Source organism: Xenopus tropicalis, chromosome 3 (assembly GCF_000004195.4).
Source record: "Xenopus tropicalis strain Nigerian chromosome 3, UCB_Xtro_10.0, whole genome shotgun sequence".
In the NCBI taxonomy this organism is placed as follows: Eukaryota; Metazoa; Chordata; class Amphibia; order Anura; family Pipidae; genus Xenopus; species Xenopus tropicalis.
This window is the reverse complement of record NC_030679.2, coordinates 49131885-49149884: the sequence shown is the minus strand read 5'-3', so window position 1 is coordinate 49149884 and position 18000 is coordinate 49131885. Positions and strand designations below refer to the sequence as shown.

Below are 18000 nucleotides of genomic sequence, written 5' to 3'. Positions count from 1 at the left end.
ACTACTAACTAGGGCTCATTTATGTCCACAGTTGCATTCCCTGCATTTTCCAGTCAGTTGTGCATAAAACCACTTTCGTTAAAGTTAATTGCGCCAAAACAATCTCATTGCACTTCTGTATAGTTGCGCTAATCCTTCCTGGCTTGCTGCTGCGTCTATTGATATATGTACATCTCAGAATACTATCTAGGCTTCAGCAGGGAAACACATTAAGTGGACTGGAGAGATTTGCTGTAAGAACATGAATGTGCAGATATTACCAGGGATTCTAAACACATAAGCATTTCACAGCAGGGGTTAAGTCCAAACATAATTTCAACATAGAATACTTGGAAAATGTAATTTAAATAATTACAAAGCTTCACAGTAAGTTGGAAAAAGAGCCAACTATGCTGCTAAACAGAACACACACAGGTCACAGTGTGTAAGGTTTTAAATCAAAGTACTTCAGTGTAATAAAGGGTAGGCTATTGAACATTGCTCAATACAGATTCACAAAGCTATTAGGGACATATTGTTTGTTAGGGGGAAAAACATTTAGTGTCACCTCTCTCTATACATGTACAAAACCCTTTTTTCATGGATTAATAGGAGAATCCCTTTTCTTTAGTTATTATACATTTTGGCCTCTTGACAATTGAAAGGTTTTCTTCTGTGTGACTCATTGAGAGAAACTGCAGGTCTTCAGATCTTTTGTGTGAGGCTTTTCTTCAGTAAACCATATAAAAGGGCTCCCACCTCTGTCTGATATCACTTGCAGGCAAATCAGATAGTTGGCAAAGGCCTACGTAAGCGATGGTAAGGATGATTACTTTAGGATACCCACTCTTAATATCACTCTCCATCCTTTCTCAAGGTTTCCTGATTGCTGTGTCAAAATCCATCAGGAAAGCAGAAAATGATGATTTACTTCTTGATACCATTACACTAAGAAAAGCTTTTCGAAACGGTGACACGCTAGAGAAGCCAATAGGAGATCCAAACAACCAATACAAAACAGATGGAGGCAACATCTTAAATGAAGAGGAAGAGAGAAACATGAAGGTAAATAACATTTTACATATTCTCTGCATCAAGTGGCATTAGGCAATAGCTGCTTTAAAGCGAGTAAGTCTTTAATTATATGATATTCTTCTGGCAATTTTTTTCAATTGCATTTAATACGTTGAAGCTCATATTAGCAGAATTGTTCTACTTATCTTACAGACCATAGATTCTCAACAAAATTACTTGAGTCACGATGGACTTCCACTAAACATTGGAATCAAACAGATGCCATACCTTGCATTTAGAAACTCATTACATCACTCGGAAAATGAAGATCAGAATGCAGAATCAGCACAGGAACGGAGAGATATTGGAGATGAAGAAAATGCTGCAAAATTCCCAGTAGGAAGAAGAGATTTTGACAGTAAGCATGCATGTGCTATTTATTATAACTACTGAATTTATACACATTTCAAATGTTTCCCTGTGGCACCTCTGACTAAGTAGGGTTGCACAGAAACCAGTTCATTCCCACACCACTTTTTGCTAGTTTGAAATAACAAACCACGTTTTTTGCAAGATATAATTTCTGAAACCTTAGCATTTAGCTGAATGGAACCAGAGCCCTTAGTATCATGGAACTAGTGATAGAATGTTTCTTTGTAGGTGATGAAGTTTTGTTGTTTTTTCTCAACTTAGGGAACAGATTTGGTTTCAAATTTTTTATGTCAGTGCATCAGCTAATTAGTAGAACGCATAATTCTGATATTGTCAGCTTATTTTATTCACTTGAATATATGATCAATAGGATCTTGTGAACTCTAGCCACAAATGTGGATCTTAACTCACAACATGGATCAGTCTAAAGTGAAAGTGTGCTGCTACTCTGTGCCTGGTAGGCCTATGGGCTGTTACATGAGTCAGTGTCAATGGCCAACCAGTATTTATCATTTGTCAAAAATAGGTAATCTTGGTAATACGGATCTGTGTATGTGCACATATATGGCTAACATTAGTCTTCCCCACTTATATAATTGCAGAATAATTCTAGTAACAGTGACTTAATAATCAATTGTAGTAAAGCTTTGCCAATCATTTCTTGCCAAGTCATATTCTACAGGCAGGATAATGTCACACAAAGAGATACAAAGATGTTTCCTGAAGTTATACACACCAAGGTCTACCTTTGTAAAATTAGCTTGGTGAAGAAAACAAACAGCAGATTCTCCACCAGAGAAAACATGCCAGATACTTTCATATTTCAGAGGCTTCTGAAGGTTGCAACATGACCTACAGTCTGTAAAAAGGATAACAGGCAAGGGCCCTTGCTGTGTTTACAACAACTGCAGAAAGCAGGAGGCTGCTCTGCAAAGGCCCCTGGGCCTAATGGTGTATTTAGTCCCAATTAGCGACCTGCATACACGACAGAAAAAAAATGAAAGATTCTCTTAGCAAACTGTATTACCTAGTGCCAAAGTTAAAATGGCACTCTATACGTGCATACGTACAAATCTTTAACATATTTCCCAACACTTTGTAGTTATTTATATTCAGGTATGGGACCGGTTATCCAGAATGCCAGGTACCTAGGGTTTTCTGTATAAGGAGTCTTTCCATAATTTGGACTGCCACACGTTAAACCTGCTAAAATAATTTAAACATTAAACAAACCTAATATGAGTATTTTACCTCCAATAAGGATTAATTATATCTTAGTTGGGATCAAGTGCAAGGTACTGTTTTATTATTACAGAGATAATAATGGAGATTTTTGGATAACAAATCCCATACCTCTGGTGTGTTAGAATAGAGAATAATTGCCAAGCTATGACTGACCAGTATTCCCATGGGTGTTACTAAGTGTTACTAGTCACTGGCCAATTTGGTACACTCAAATCATAGCTGGTACATCCATTACTTAGCTAAGGCTGGCACAGACCAAAGGGCATGCCTTCACCAGACTATGCAAAATGTACAGTTTCTCTGCATCTAGCACAGGTGTCCAATAGATGCTGTTTCAACACTGTGTTGGGAAAATATTGAAACAGACCCTTTACCAAAGGTCCAGTTAATATTTTGGGTCAATGGGGCACCTAATAATGTTTATTGCAAACAGCTATATAGATTTTCCCTTGCATTTAACACATATATTTCCATAAGTATGTTAATGTTATTACACAGGTATAATAAAACAAAAGGATGATGAATTCACAAAATGGGGTACATGTGTGTTTGTTTTTCAGTGCTCAGGTGCATGCTTGGAAGAGTCTATCGACCCTGCTGGCAGATATGATCGGCAAAGACACTCAAAATAAATATGAAGACAGTGTTTTCAAAGACTGAATGAACATTACGTATTTGCATACCATATCGTATATGTAACAAAAAAGGAAGCAAAAGAAAGGCACCAGTATTTGTTGTGTAATTTTATTAAAAACAAAATAAAAAAAAAAACCTATGGCAACCCTAACTGTTTGTAAAAGTATAAAAGTATTTACAAATAAAATAAATCAAATAATTTTCGGCCATAAAAATATTTACATTCAATATTACAGCCAGTTGCAGACACAGAAGCTATTAAGACAGAATACCTCCAACAAAATGAAAAGTATAGATACTCAAATTGCTCACCTGGGCAATTTGCAATATTTTTTTTTCTAAAACAGAAGATACTTTGTATATCAAGCAGCAACTACCAGGCCTAACACAAAAGCTTGTCTAGGAATTAGATAAATATGCAGGCAAGGTCTTTAAAGAAAATATGTCTCTGCATCTTTATCACTCTGCACTACAGGGCTGGGTAGGGAAGAATCAGCTTTCAGTTGGCACAGTACATAATCCAAGTACCCATGTCAGAGTATGATGCTTGATCTCCCTTACACTAGGCAAAGCAAGGTTCCCTGAAGCATAGAAGTTCGGTGCTCCTCATGTCTGGGTATCAAAACATTCCAAAAAGGTGACAGGGTTCAGAACACAGTATATACAGAAAGGCTACTCTTTAGAAACATTTCCTACATATTTAATTTAACCCCTAGAAGGGTTAAAACCAGTGACAGCAATTTACACCCGGAAGAAACTGGTTAATTTAGCTTGTCCGGCAATTAGTTTGTTCTTTGATGAAGATTTATTGCAGTTTCTTGGTACACACGGTTTATTTTCCTTTTTTGATGTTATTTCAACAACTGCTTTCTTTTGTGGGGGTTCATTCTCCTGTGCATTAGTGGTTTCACTCTGTATGTCCACCTGCTTTCTCTTTGACCTTTTGTTCGCCACATTTTTGCATGGTTTGTTCTTAACTTGCCCACCAGTTTTCAGGTCAATATTTCCAGAACTTAATTTAAGCTCTTGTTTCTGTAAATCACTATTTTCTGAAATAAAGCAAAATAAAATCATAGGCTTCTGTTATACAGCTATAGTTTCACCCGAAAGTTTGTTAAACCCTTAAACATGTTCAATATTTTTTGCGTAAATGTCCTAAATCCTCCTCATCGGTTTCTCACACATTTCTTACAAGTCTTAAAAGGACATCTTAAACCCCTTAAACCCCTGACAAAAATAAAATAATCTGTAACCAGCCTCTTTGAAATATTTAAACACCAACCACTCCTCCAAAAAAAACTCAGCCCCCTCCCTTGGGAATTAACTTTGGCTGTTGGCTTCTGAGCATGCTCACTTCCAAGATAAGGCAGTGAATCTTCTCAGCATAGATTACTAAACATACCCCTATCCAGTCTAGGGACCAATGGAAAGATGTGAATAAATGCAGCACAATATTATGCAATTGGGTGGGGAAGATGTGCCCAACTCATTTACATGTTAAGCATATTTAAAATGTACATGTCCTATAAAGCTATATAAATAAACAGACAAATTAAATGAGTCAACCATTACACATGTTTGCAAAGGAGTGCAATACTCTGGAAGATCTCAGAGAATCCCAGGCTAATGTCCCAGAAACTAGTGTTCTCTTTTGCATTGGTCTAATGTCCAGTGGTTGACACAGGATATGGTGCTTAAAGGGTTACACAAGATAAATGTAAACAAGGCACCTGGGCCAGATGGAATACACCCTCAGGTACTGAGAGCTAGGGTCAGAATTACAGTGGCCTTTGTTTCTGATATTGTGTCCTATATTTAAAAAGGGAGTAAGATCTCAGCCTGGCAATTATAGGCCTGTAAGTTTGACATCTGTGGTGGGCAAGTTATTTGAAGGGATTACATACAAAATTATGTACTGGAGAATGGCATTATGAGCAGTAATCAGCTTACTACTATGTTACTATGTAATGTCCCCTCTTGCATTAGTCCACCATCTGGGGAACACTGAACAATGGTGTGTGCATGACAGGCTTGCAAGGAGAAAGCCACGGCTATACATGGGCAATTCACAGGATAAAGCCCACCAATATCGGTGAGTTGAAGCAATGTTATAAAGAGGAATGAACTAAAAATTCCTCCAAGCCAATGTGCAGGACTGATTAACAGTTACTGAAAACTTTCAGTTGCACTTAATGCTGTCCAAGGAGGCATGTTACTGAAAGCAAAGGCTCCCATACATTTGCCACACGCAAATGTGTAAATCTGAATTATTTTCCTCAATTAATAAATGAAGGATTTTGCATTGTTACATTATCTTTCCTATCTTATTTTAGGAAAAGACCAAAGTCATATTTATGCATAAATATAGGGGGGAAAATTCATTTTCATCACATGCAGAAATGCAGTAGGTCAGACAAAGTTCTCCAGAACTACCTGCACCACATGGTTTGCATCATTCATGTAACCAATAAAAAACAAATATTCCATTTCCCATATGTAATAAAAAAATACAAAGCTTGCCGAGGCACTGTAACCATGAAAATAAGAGGTTAGCTTTTACACAGGTGTCCAGTAAAGGCTACCTGCCGGTTGCTATTCGAGATTAGATCTGTAACAAACTTTCATTACATAACCCCTGGTCTCGTGAATTAAGGAATGATCACCCCAAGGCAAAGTTGCACCAAGTTACTACACAAGTTAAAAAGATAATGAAATCATACCTAATGGCTCCTCGTCAAAACAAAGCACTGGAACAATTCTTGGTGCCGGATGAATACAAGTTGGAACTTGGCTCAGACTTGGAAAATCCCATTGTTTTATTTGAGCCAAATTACTGTCTTTATAGGTGCAGGCAAACTGAGATCTGATTAGGTTTTGTTTCAACTAAAAATAGGAAAAAAAAAAAAAAAGATTAGAATACAAATATTTAATCTAGGGATTCTTCCAGTGAGATTAATGTTTAGATGTACTGCACATAGTGGGATATTTTTAAACCTACAACCTGTCATGTCCAAATTGAGGCCAGCAGCCCCCTACTGAACATACTTGCCAGTAATTATACTGTACATTACTACATTACATTCAAATAGAAAAAATGTATGCAAATGCATTTTCTTCCATTTTATTGTTTTAGATGTGACTAAAAATACCATAAAAAGGATAGAATACACAAGAATATTTAAGATAAACAGAGAATCTGCAGATGTTTACCTTAGGCTTATTTTTATCCATGGCTTTCTGCACACGATGGCTTAGAGGTTTGGGGGAAGAACCATTTTTCTGTTCAGGAGACCTACACACGAAATGTAAAAGGAGATAGCATTAGTATATACACAAATCATTACATTGCTGTTAAAAACCATGTAGTAGTGAAGCTGGGGGATATACACTTGTTATTTTATATATAAACTGCTGGTTAAGTTAAAGGGCCTATTAAAGAATCTTTGCCAGACTAGAATATAAATAAAAATCAGTAAATATTGCCCTTTTACATCGTTTTCCTTGATCCGCCATTTAGTGATGGGCTGTGTGCTCCCTCAGAGATCACATGACCAGCTTTGACTGTAACAGGAAGCAAAAGACAGAACCCTGTCCATTATTTGGCTGATGTGGCCTAGCATGTATGTGTGCCTTGGCTTGTTTGTGTGCACTGTGAATCCTGTGATCCCAGGAAGCGGCCCTTAATTCTTAAAATGGCAATTTTCTATTTAGGATGAAAATGGTTTATTTAGATAAGAGAGAGTTTTACATATGAGCTTGTGTATGCAATATATTTTTATAGAGATATTTATTGTTAGTGGGTATAGTTTTCCTTTAAGTGTCTTAGCAAAGGCTTTCAATATGGTGACATGGAACAGAGAAAAGTTTATTCTAAAATAGATTGTCTTAATACTTTTAAATTATGTCTTAATACACACAAAAGTAGAGAAATACATAATAAACATACCTAAATAGGGTAAAGAGAGAAACTGCTCCAAAAAGAGTATTTTCTTCATCAGCACAAAGAAGATCTGCTTTGTTTTTGCTAGGGGGATTTGCAGCTTCCTCATCCAAAAGTTTCAACAGAGTTTTTATCATTTCCCTACCACCTGAAGCAGTGCCACGGTTTATTGCATGAATTTTAGGCTGTAAACAAGAACACCTCATATTAAAACTGGTTTCTAGTTAGGATGGGAGACTTTTGTATATGCTTTCCAATAAGTGTCAAGAAAAAGAATTGAATGAAATCAAGTTCCAGGCCAAAAACATAAAAATGACCAATTTCCAGAAATAGACTCTCCTTAGACTTTCATACAGGAAATGTCAGCATTGCCTAAAGGATAAAGCCTTGCAGGAAACCAGTCAATGAGTGTTGCAGCCCTGAGGTGGGGCTGGAAAACACTTTGCCAGCTTGGCTTCTATTTGAAGCCGAGTAACCAGCGTGGTGGTTTTTTTACGGCACACACTGTACACCAGACAATTACCTTTTCTATTCTGATACCCAACATTGAACCAGCTGAGTCTCACTCTGTCTAAAGTGACAGGTGACATACTCACTTCAGAGTTCCAAACGGTCTCTGGAAGCAATGTCAGCACACGAACAAATAGTAAGGAGTGTGAGATTATCATGTGTGACCAGAGGCAAACGGGAATAACTGCATAAGCAATGCCTAGTTAGAATTGGTCACAATGTAATACAGGTATGGGACCCGTTATCCAGAATGCTCGGGACCAAGGGTATTCCAGATAAGGGGTCTTTCCGTAATTTGGAACTCCATACATTAAGTCTACTAAAAAAAACAATAAAACATTAATTAAACCCAATAGGGTTGTTTTACATCCAATAAGGATTAATTATATCTTAGTTGGGATCAATTACAAGGTACTGTTTTATTATTACAGAGAAAAAGGAAAGCAGTTTTAAAATTCTGAATTATTTGATTAAAATGGAGTTTATGGGAGACGGGCTTTCCGTAATTCAGAGCTTTCTGGATAACGGGTTTCCGGAAAAGGGGTCCCATACCTGTATAGAAATTGAAGCATGTATTTTGGTGAAATAAGAATAATACCAAGAGACCCCTCTAAAATGTATATAATAACACACACACACACACACACACACACAGAGTGTACTTTCTTCAATTAAACATATTGGGAAACACTAGCTATTTTGTGCAGAGATTGTGATACAACTCATTCCTTAGGTATACTTTGACTTTTCCAAATGTAATATGTTCAAATGTATATTCTGGGCATATATACATACAAACAATATTGGACCAACAAAAACTGCATTACATAGTACTACTAAAGTAGATAAAAAATAGTTTACCCTGGCTGGGCTGATGCCTGGGGTGACACTATATTTGTCCTCACTAAGTAAATTAATAAGGTTTTTAATCCTCAGATCCAGGTCTTGTGCAACGTCAGTCGCAGCCTCACTAAGTGGATCCCCACTGCTTCTGCCTTTTATGAGATGCATCTTGATGGTTGACAATAACAGCTCCCCTGCCGTTCTGAAATAGAGATGTTGAACAGTGTTGCTTTTTTTTTAAATAAAATTATTGTGAAGAACCTCTTAGAAATCTATTTACTTTATTCCAAAAGGGCCATCTAGATACATTTAAAAAAAAAAACAAAAATCTTATTCTTATACATTCCAGATAAGTAAACATATGTGGCACTACCAACTAGATTACACTGAGAAACTAATTTCATATTACCCAAAACGAATAGGTTTCTGCAACAAAATAGGATTACCATATCTAAAGGGGATATTTGGACGTTTGAAAATATTAATGTATATTGGAAAGTTACCAAATATTTATAAAGTAACGTTTTGAAGTCAATTACAAATGTAACTGCTATTTAAAGCAACACCTGTCCTTTCCTAACTATACTCTCAACTACTTGTTCTATTTGTACTACTGCAAGATTGTCGGAAGCCAAAACTCCTTACTAAGACTCCAGTTCCCACAATGCCTTGCTTGTCTGTGGTTTGATGTGTGCACCAAAAGATAGTAAGGGTTATTTTACAATGCAAAGAGAAGCTTTGAAACGTACCCATGCAGCTGACTAGCTATACACCGAAAGGTTTTGCTATGCAACAGCTATGGGGAGTTGCTAAAATATCAACATAATACATCAGAAAAGGTTTATTACCTTGGATCATTTGTCTCTCCAAGAACTTCATTAAGTCTATCAACAAAGTGAACAAAAAGAGAAAGTCCTTTCAAGTGTTTCCTTAAGGGATCTGACTCAGATGGTGCATAACCTTTACCTCCAAGCTCAATCGTTCTTATGAAAGATGTAGCCACCTTAACAGAATTCAGATGATCATACAAAAGAAAAAAAAAATTGTGAATTTTAAAATTAATCTGCACAATAACCAAATTGAGAAAAAGAATGCCCAGGCTAATAAAATAACATGGGAAACAATTCTGTATGTACAGAAGGCATGCAGGAAGCTAAATGCACACAGGAAAAAAATATACAACATACCAAGAAAAGGGACATATTCTTCATTCGTGAGGTGTGTTTAAGGTCAGTGAAGGCTTCTCTTCCTAATCCCCTCTCTGGGCAATTAAGTACTTGGGCCAAGGCAAAATCATTTTTAGAGTTCACCAGCAGATTTAAATAAGCAAGAAATATTCTTTTCAGTGTTGCCTTTACCTGATTTAAAAAAAATAAAAATATCAACATATCAAAGTAATTTACATATCTGTCATATTACAGTATTTAGGCTTATTAATAGCAAAATTAAATGGCACAAAGGCTTAAAACAGCAGTTAAAAATGCTATAAGAATAAAGGGCACAGTGGCCAGTTGGTATTCAGCAGAGGGATTAGTTCTTCTTTATTTGGATTTTTAAGTGATGTTTGTTTTCACAATGAAGTACAACTACATGTATAAAAAAGACCTACTTGTATCAAACACATTTGCTAACGTGCTTAAGTCGGCCTCTTGCACAACTGATTATTTTTTAAAGACTATGGTATGCAAAAAGCCAACTCTTATTGCTAGGGCATAGAATGTTACATTCCCTATTTTGAGAAAACAGAAGGCTTGATCTGACAATGGAGGGACTTAACGGTAAAACCATGGTTTCTTTTTTTACACAACCGAATGAAGTTGAAAAATTAGATTTAGAAATAGCTATGCATTTAGTTTTAATAACAATCATATATTGTAGGACAACATTTCACTGCAACATTGCTATCACAGAGACCTATTCAAACCAGCAAGATGACCCCATTTATGGTTACATTGTAAATTAAGCTGTTACTGATTGCAGTCACTAGTACACCTACTCCAATTCTCAATAACGAACAAAGTTCACAATATGTTATTATACAACACAGCAGCAGTACAAGGATATCAATGGCTTGTGTGATATTAGTCTCTTTGTATAGCCACTGGTTGGGGGATTACGGTACTACAGCATGCCAGGAAATGGTACAGGTATGGGACCTTTTATCCATACCTGGGTTTTTTTTGGTTTTTTTTTTGTTTGTTTTTTTTATAATTTGGATCTCCATTCAAAAATCATTGAAACTTAACTAAACCCAGTAGGACTGTTTTGCCTCCATTAAGAATTATATGTTAGCTGGGCTTTCTGGATAATGAATCCCATACCTGTATATTAAAATGAAAAAAAAAAATCTGAAGGGCACAGGAGTTACCAAGGACACAACTGCAGTTAACAATTTAAGAAATTACCTTCACAACATCAAAGTTATTTTTACAGGGAGTTGATACCACTGGAAAATCTTTATCTCCTGAAAAGCATTCATCTTCAGTGAGAAATTCTAATAGCTGTTCCTGTTTAAAACACAGAAATCCAGATCGGTTAGTCAAGTGTTTGCACATGAAATGTCTATATTATAGGTATGCACCAAACCCAGTTTTTCGGGTTTGGCTGAACCCCCAAATCCATAGTAAGGGATCTGTCGAATATCGAACCGAATCCTAATTAGCATACGCTAACCCGAACTCTGACAAAAAAGGATTCGGTGCATCCTTACTATATTATGTGTTTTTTTTATGCATTTATAAATGTTTAATAACTAAGAATTTAAACATCAAAGCCCATTAAGATATTTTTGAAAAAAAAAAAAAAGTAGGACAGAAAAAAAGGACAAAGTACTGAACCCATCTGAAGGTATTTACATTTTGAATGCAATCATTTCATATCCTCATGTTGTCCGTTTGGCCCTGCAGGCCGGGGTAGGCAAAAAAGAAAGTTCAGCACTACTCACTGAATGTGTTAAACAAGGGGTATATACTGTTCTTATAAATAGCATTTCTTATGTTTTCAGAAAATACCAGTATCCAAACCTACTTTTGACTAATGTGCCAGTACTAAATTTATTCCTGCATGTATAAAGACTAAACAATACAGACTAAGAAACCACGCTTCTGTTAACTGCTCAGATTATGCTGCATAGTTTCCTTTAAAACCGGGCAGCTTTAGCTTTAGACACCAAATCATAAAAGTGCATTTGAAGGAATATAATCAAGCATTGTTACTCACAGAAGTAAAGTTATGTGGCTCGCTGGAACCAAGTGTAGAGATCTTTTCATAAATATCAATTAAATCCAATGAATTACTGGTTTTCAGGAACAATTCATATGTCTTTCTGATATCTGCATAATTCTCAGGAACCGCTGTATCTTCATAAGCCAGGCCAAGCTTATGTTTTACTAAGCATTTCCATGTTAGCAGCACATCACTAAGAGAAGCAGAAAATTCTTTGCCATTCTATAAAAATAACAAAAAAAACACAACAAAATACAAATAAATTAGGCTGCAAACAAACAATCATGAGCGACAGTGGAAAAAAAATCAACCCATATAACACTTGAAATGGATATAGCACTGAATCATAAAACACAAAAAGGAGCTCAATAATTATTTTTACTTTCCTTGTGTATTTGTCAATCGGAAATAGTAGAAGATGAATATAAATTGTTTTCCCCCACTCTAAGGGGCACATTTACTAAGACACGAATCTGAACCGAATTGGAAAAATTCCGATTTGAAAACGAACATTTTGCGACTTTTTCGTTTTTTTTTCGGCGTCTTTACGACTTTTCAGAAATTGTCGCGACTTTTTCGTTACCAATACGATTTGCGCGAAAAAACGAGAGTTTTTCGTAGCGTTAAAACTTGCACGAAAAGTTGCGCCTTTTTCGTAGCGTTAGAACTTAAAACGTGCGACGTTTCGCGCAAGTTTTAACGCTACGAAAAAAATCGCAACTTTTTGCGCAAGTTTTAACGCTACGAAAAATCGCCGGATTTTGCGCAACTTTCGGAATGGCTACGAAAAACTCGCGTTTTTCGCACAAATCGTATTAGTAACGAAAAAGTCGCGACAATTTTCCGAAAAAAAATCGCAAAATACCGATCATTACGAAAAAAACGCAACCGGACGCATTCGGCCCGTTCGTGGGTTAGTAAATGTGCCCCTAAGATCTATACTACAAATATGGAGTTACAGGCACACAAAGTTCCCTAAAATCACTAAGTTGCCCAATCAGGGACAGGCCTCAACACTAAAGTGTGTTACTAACTCAGCTTCTATTTGTGTTCTTTGTAATTTTCCACTGTCTCAGACTTACATCAACACCATTACACACATCTTTGTACATCCTACTAGATAACGCGCTGCACACTCCTCATCACAAAATGGTGGCTCAGGGTAAAATAGAAATATTTACAGATATGCCAATTTGGCAAGATTCTTAATAGGTCACTTATGAGAGATATATATATATTTATCTGTTTGTTAAGTATTAATTCTGAAGGTATATTTTTCCTTTAAAAAGGCAGTAAACTAGAGCAGACACACAAAATCCCTTACAAGCAAGAAGAAAAGGCTGCAATTGAATTGAGTGTTGCACTACAGGAAATAAATGAATAGAGCATTTCCAGGACCCTGGAAAGTTGGAATGCCAGCAAATGCAGATGCCATGTACTACAAAGGCTTGATCTTGTGAGAACCAGTTGTAAGTGTTTATTTTGGTGTTACAAACCATTCTAAATCCAAATAAGAAACACTGTCCAAGTATCAGCTTTCCTGATCAAGTGCCCACCATGACAGCACATTCTATTTTTCAAAACAGCAACCACCAATTGTGCTAGTGTGGTCAAATGAGAGCAATGTTTTGCTTATGAAAATGTGCCAGCTGGCCGAGAACCCCAAAGGAAGTTCAGAAAGTTCAGAGCTTTAATTCAGCCATGGACATAAGTAGGATTATATTTTACAAGAGCTAACTGAAACAAAAGTTAAGACTTTAGGTTAATGAACATTTTCCTCTCCATATTAAAAGCTTTCTTTTTTTGATATTCAAATCAAGCTCCACCACAAATATGCTGATGCATTCATTTTTATTTCTGTGAAAGGGAAATTTGCAAAGAAGAGCACTGATTCTCATCTAAATTTATCATATCCAGATCTTTTTCCCTTTATTTGCACACAAGATATGGAACTTAATTTACAGGGAACACATTGTTCAGTAACTTGCTAGCTTTGGAAACAGGGAATACGAACACAGTGCTTGAGAAAGGTCTGCAGAATATTCTGCTAATCATAAAGGCAAAGATTTTAAACAGCTGTTATGCACTTGTTGGTTTTTTTGCATAACTGCTTAACTCATTGCATAAAGGAAGTTTTCACAAGTTTGGTGGTTATGATCAGTTAAGGAGAATATTATAAGTATGCAGGTTATTACAGGAACTGGCATTGTCCATTTTAAGAGGGACTGTCCAGTTTTTACACAGGCTATCGGGTTCAAAGCTGTCTGGGTTTTAGCATTCCAAAACCCTAACAATAGTGTTGAAATAAGCCCAGTCCAAACTCGCATGAAGTGGCCTGCAGGAGAAAACTTCACGCAACTTCGGAAAGGGAAGTGATGAGTCGGCCTTTCCACCGGTGACTCCCATTGTTGCTGGTGGAAAGGCATTTTGGAGTGCTTAGTCGCCCGCGGTGGCAGCAATCTATCGCAGGCAACTAACTCGCTCTGTGGGTCCTTAGGTTCAGACCCTGGCCTGGCCAATTAATACCCTAATATGCCCCAAATTTACCTTTTTTCTGCCCCAATCTGCCCTCGAGCCATCTGTGTTGCCATAGCCCCACCCATTTCTTGATAACCCATCTCCTTGCATCCCCCCCCGTCTATGTCATGGATCGCCCCATTTTGTAACCACTTACTGGCTCGCCAGTAAGTTAAGAGGCAACCCTAATCCCAACCTGCAACATAATTGGGTTACCCATCCTTAAACATCACCACCCGTGCCAGCACAATGTCACAGCTGACAAAGGGGCTGTGCGGCAAAAAATTTATGAGGTTGAACCCCTTTAGCCTTACCGATTAGTGCTGCTTTTTAAATATTTGTTAAAGGACAATGAAAGGTTAATATAAATTAAAAGTAAATCTAAAGGCATTCTTTTTAAGTACTTACTGCATATCTAAATTCCCAGATTCCTGCTTGCTTCTCTGAGATATGGTGCTGGCAGCCTACAGCAGTGTGAAGACTACAGTGACATCACTAAAATCTCTCTGTCCTTCCTGTAGGCTGCCAGTGGCATCTTCCTATTCTCTGAGCATGTGTGTAACTTGATCCTGTCTCCTGTTCTGAGCTACACATGCCCACCAGCCAATCAGAAGCAGATCTGCCAGAGGGGAGGGGGGTGGTGGGAATGAAACACATGTGCAGTATGAAGCAAGGAGGGAAAGGAAGGGAGAATACCTTTTTAGAGATGGCTGCCTGTTCTAGAAAATGTGAAGTAAGTGTGACTGAGTAAATATTTGATTAGGTGAGCCAAAAGTGTGGTGTTTTTACTAAACAATAGGAGGACTATTGGGCAGTATGCTTTTTACATTTTGACTTGCATTCTCCTTTAATGTTAGATGGTAAGGTACATCACCTGCAGTTAAATATGCGATATCATGAGCAACAAATCAATTAAAAATGCATTTCCAGTGCCAAACATAGAACTTGCAGCAAGTAAAACATACTGCTTGCAGCAATCAGGCTTAACCTTATGAAACAGTCTCCCTTGCATTTTCCCACTATTAAAGACAGAACGCCGTGAGTTACATTTAACTTGTGGCAATCGCAATGTTAGGCAATGGTAGTGCAAGTAAAGCTTTAACTGTAGGCCTTAGCGTTGTCCTTAGTGTTTTAGCAACATACATTATGACTTTTGAAAAACAGACGTGGGTACCATACTGGGCTGTAATACATTTTTTCCTGTTAAAAGTCACAACAGAAATTAAAAAAGACAAGTGATAGCATTTGCTCTAAAGTATCATATCCTCAAAACTTTTACTGAGCCCCGTACTGGCAATACACAACCAAGCATGCAAAATATGTCGATTACCACCCAAATGTACCAAGAAAGATCCTACAGCAAGAGTTCACACAAGCAAAGTTGGGTATAAGCTCAGAGTGAAAAGTTCCTATATATTTTAAATGGAGCAGTGTTTCTAATATGCATGCTGCAAATATGGCAAAGCAAACAAATCCACAGAACATATTTACACTTAAATTTAAATCAGTGGATTTAATTTGCTGTGCTCATCCAGTCAGACTCCTACTTCAGTTGTCATGTTTTTTTTTTTTTTTTTTTTTTTTTTAACACAGAGAGGCACAAACTTAATTTACCTGTTTATTAACCTCAGCAAGAGCCAGCTGTAAAGTCAGAAGCATATTGTCTGCTCCATATATTGTCGTTCTCTCAGAATCAGACACAACAGGCCACTCTTTTCGAAAGTATTTGATTAAATCCAACACATTTTCAAGTGGACAGTCCATTTTCAACCTAAGGGGGAAGAGAAAAGTTTAGTAAAGACAGGAAAAAAAAAAATAAGTACAACATTTTACCATTAGATAAAGAAAGAAAAGAAGAATCAATCACCAGGGATGGTGAGTTGCTTGGCACCCCCAGTGGTCGTTGCCACCTGTAGCATCTGCCCAGATGCCAATCCCCACCTTACCCACCCCACACTCACTTGTTTTGTGTTGCTAGCACTGAGCGTACAATTGTACTTTCTGCACTAGAACTTCTAGAAGAGATGAATTTTGGATTAAAAAAAAAAAAAAGAAAGAAAATTTGTATTTAAAAAAAATAAATAAAAATCTGGCTCTTGAAGTTACCAGAGGCAGCTTTCTGCTGCCCCTATTAACCAGCCATGCACTGTTCAATGAAGGAGCAGTCTGGGCTCGCCACAATAATAAAGCATAAACCTGTAATACTCTATAGAACATCAGCACTGTAACAGAATTAGAATCAGCATAACTCATCTTCAAATTAGAAGTTTATAGGCTAATGATCTAAACAGAAATGCTTTTATCTGAAAGGATGCAACCTTCAGGTGATCCCATATTCTATTTGAGCAGTATATTTAGGTCCTTCAATGGTCAGGACAGTTTCAAAGTAAATTGCATTCCTGAGCACATCTCCAGAGCAAGTCTTATCAGCTACTGCACACTGTTTTATTGTTTACTGTCCTAGAGTCCAGCTTCAAGCACAACCCCCCTAAAACTCCCTTTTCGTTCCCAAGAACTCCCTTCTGCAGAGCCTTTTTCTATAACGTGTAATTGTAAGACAATATAAAAACCCCCCAATCCTTTGTCTAAGTATTCTTAGACTCTTGCTCAGAATCTGTGATAAATAAACTTTTTCTACCCCAAATGATATCCGGTATCTGAATTTCCATAACAGTAGCATATCTTAACCTGATGTGGTCACCCAAGTCTTTGGCCAAATCAGGCTACAGGACCATCAACCAGATAATATGAGATAGCCATGCATTGCTGCTTAGCCATCATGGCCTACATCCATTCTGGTACATTCCTTGTCTATAGGTATTTTCTTCAGGTAAATAAGGCTCTCCCTAAGTATGGGAAATATATATATATATATATACACACACACACACACACACTGGAACAAGGACAGCACTCAACGTTTCAGTCTTACACAGAAACCTTAATGGTCTCCAGATGGGTAATAAACCTTTCTATTTTTGCATTTACATTTTGCTCACAATTCTTTAAATCCTAGGAGTGCTGTCCTTGTTCCAGTGCATGTTTTTGGTACTACCACCCAGGTATGCACCCTATGGACAGATGACAGATGATAGATAGACAGATAGATAGATATTCTATGCAAAGAAAATCATAACACAAACACAACTCCCCTCACCCCACTACTTAAAAAAAAATAATTACACAAGTGAATATGTATAAACATTGCAAAGACTTAATAGAAAACAGGCCAGGGATGGGGCTGTTCCCGTTAGGACTACTAACCTTTAGCTGTCTGCCTACTGCTTCGCAGCAATATGTTGTGCCTGCAAAACATATATTTTTTTTTAAATGTGGCTTAATTACATAGAGGGTGAATGGTATGCTATATGTGTGGGGGGTTAAGAGAGAAGCAGCCATGGGGTCTAATGAAGAGAGAAGGAAATATTAAAATATTAGACAGGTGTAAAAAAAAAAAAAAAAAATTTAGTATAGAAGCAAAAAGTAGATAGTGTATGTACATCATACTTACTTGTGGGGGTTGAGACAGAACGAAGTTACCACCAGAAGACGCAGCTACTATTCTCTCTATCAAACAAAACAGCAGCTGTTTCTCCTTTCAAAAACCTCGTACGTTCGTGGGACTTTTAAATTTTCGTAGCGCCACAGAGTTGCCTAGA

At 37.1% G+C, this 18000-nt stretch overlaps 2 protein-coding genes across 2 annotated transcripts; one reads left to right on the top strand and one right to left on the bottom strand.

The window, feature by feature from the left end:
• Nucleotides 1-752: 752 nt before the first annotated feature.
• Nucleotides 753-3457, top strand: pmch (pro-melanin concentrating hormone). The gene is made up of 3 exons (XM_002936830.2): nucleotides 753-1044; nucleotides 1207-1411; nucleotides 3231-3457. Exons 1-3 carry the CDS (start codon nucleotides 796-798, stop codon nucleotides 3278-3280), a joined length of 504 nt encoding a protein of 167 aa, XP_002936876.2. The 5' UTR covers nucleotides 753-795; the 3' UTR covers nucleotides 3281-3457.
• parpbp (PARP1 binding protein) lies at nucleotides 3399-17915 on the bottom strand. The gene is made up of 12 exons (NM_001045574.1): nucleotides 17853-17915; nucleotides 17606-17646; nucleotides 15956-16112; nucleotides 11819-12046; nucleotides 11005-11106; nucleotides 9787-9957; nucleotides 9448-9602; nucleotides 8618-8801; nucleotides 7253-7431; nucleotides 6517-6598; nucleotides 6027-6189; nucleotides 3399-4355 (listed from the first exon to the last, which is right to left on the bottom strand). Exons 3-12 carry the CDS (start codon nucleotides 16103-16105, stop codon nucleotides 4048-4050), a joined length of 1722 nt encoding a protein of 573 aa, NP_001039039.1. The 5' UTR covers nucleotides 16106-16112; nucleotides 17606-17646; nucleotides 17853-17915; the 3' UTR covers nucleotides 3399-4047.
• Between the last annotated feature and the right edge of the window lie 85 nt (nucleotides 17916-18000).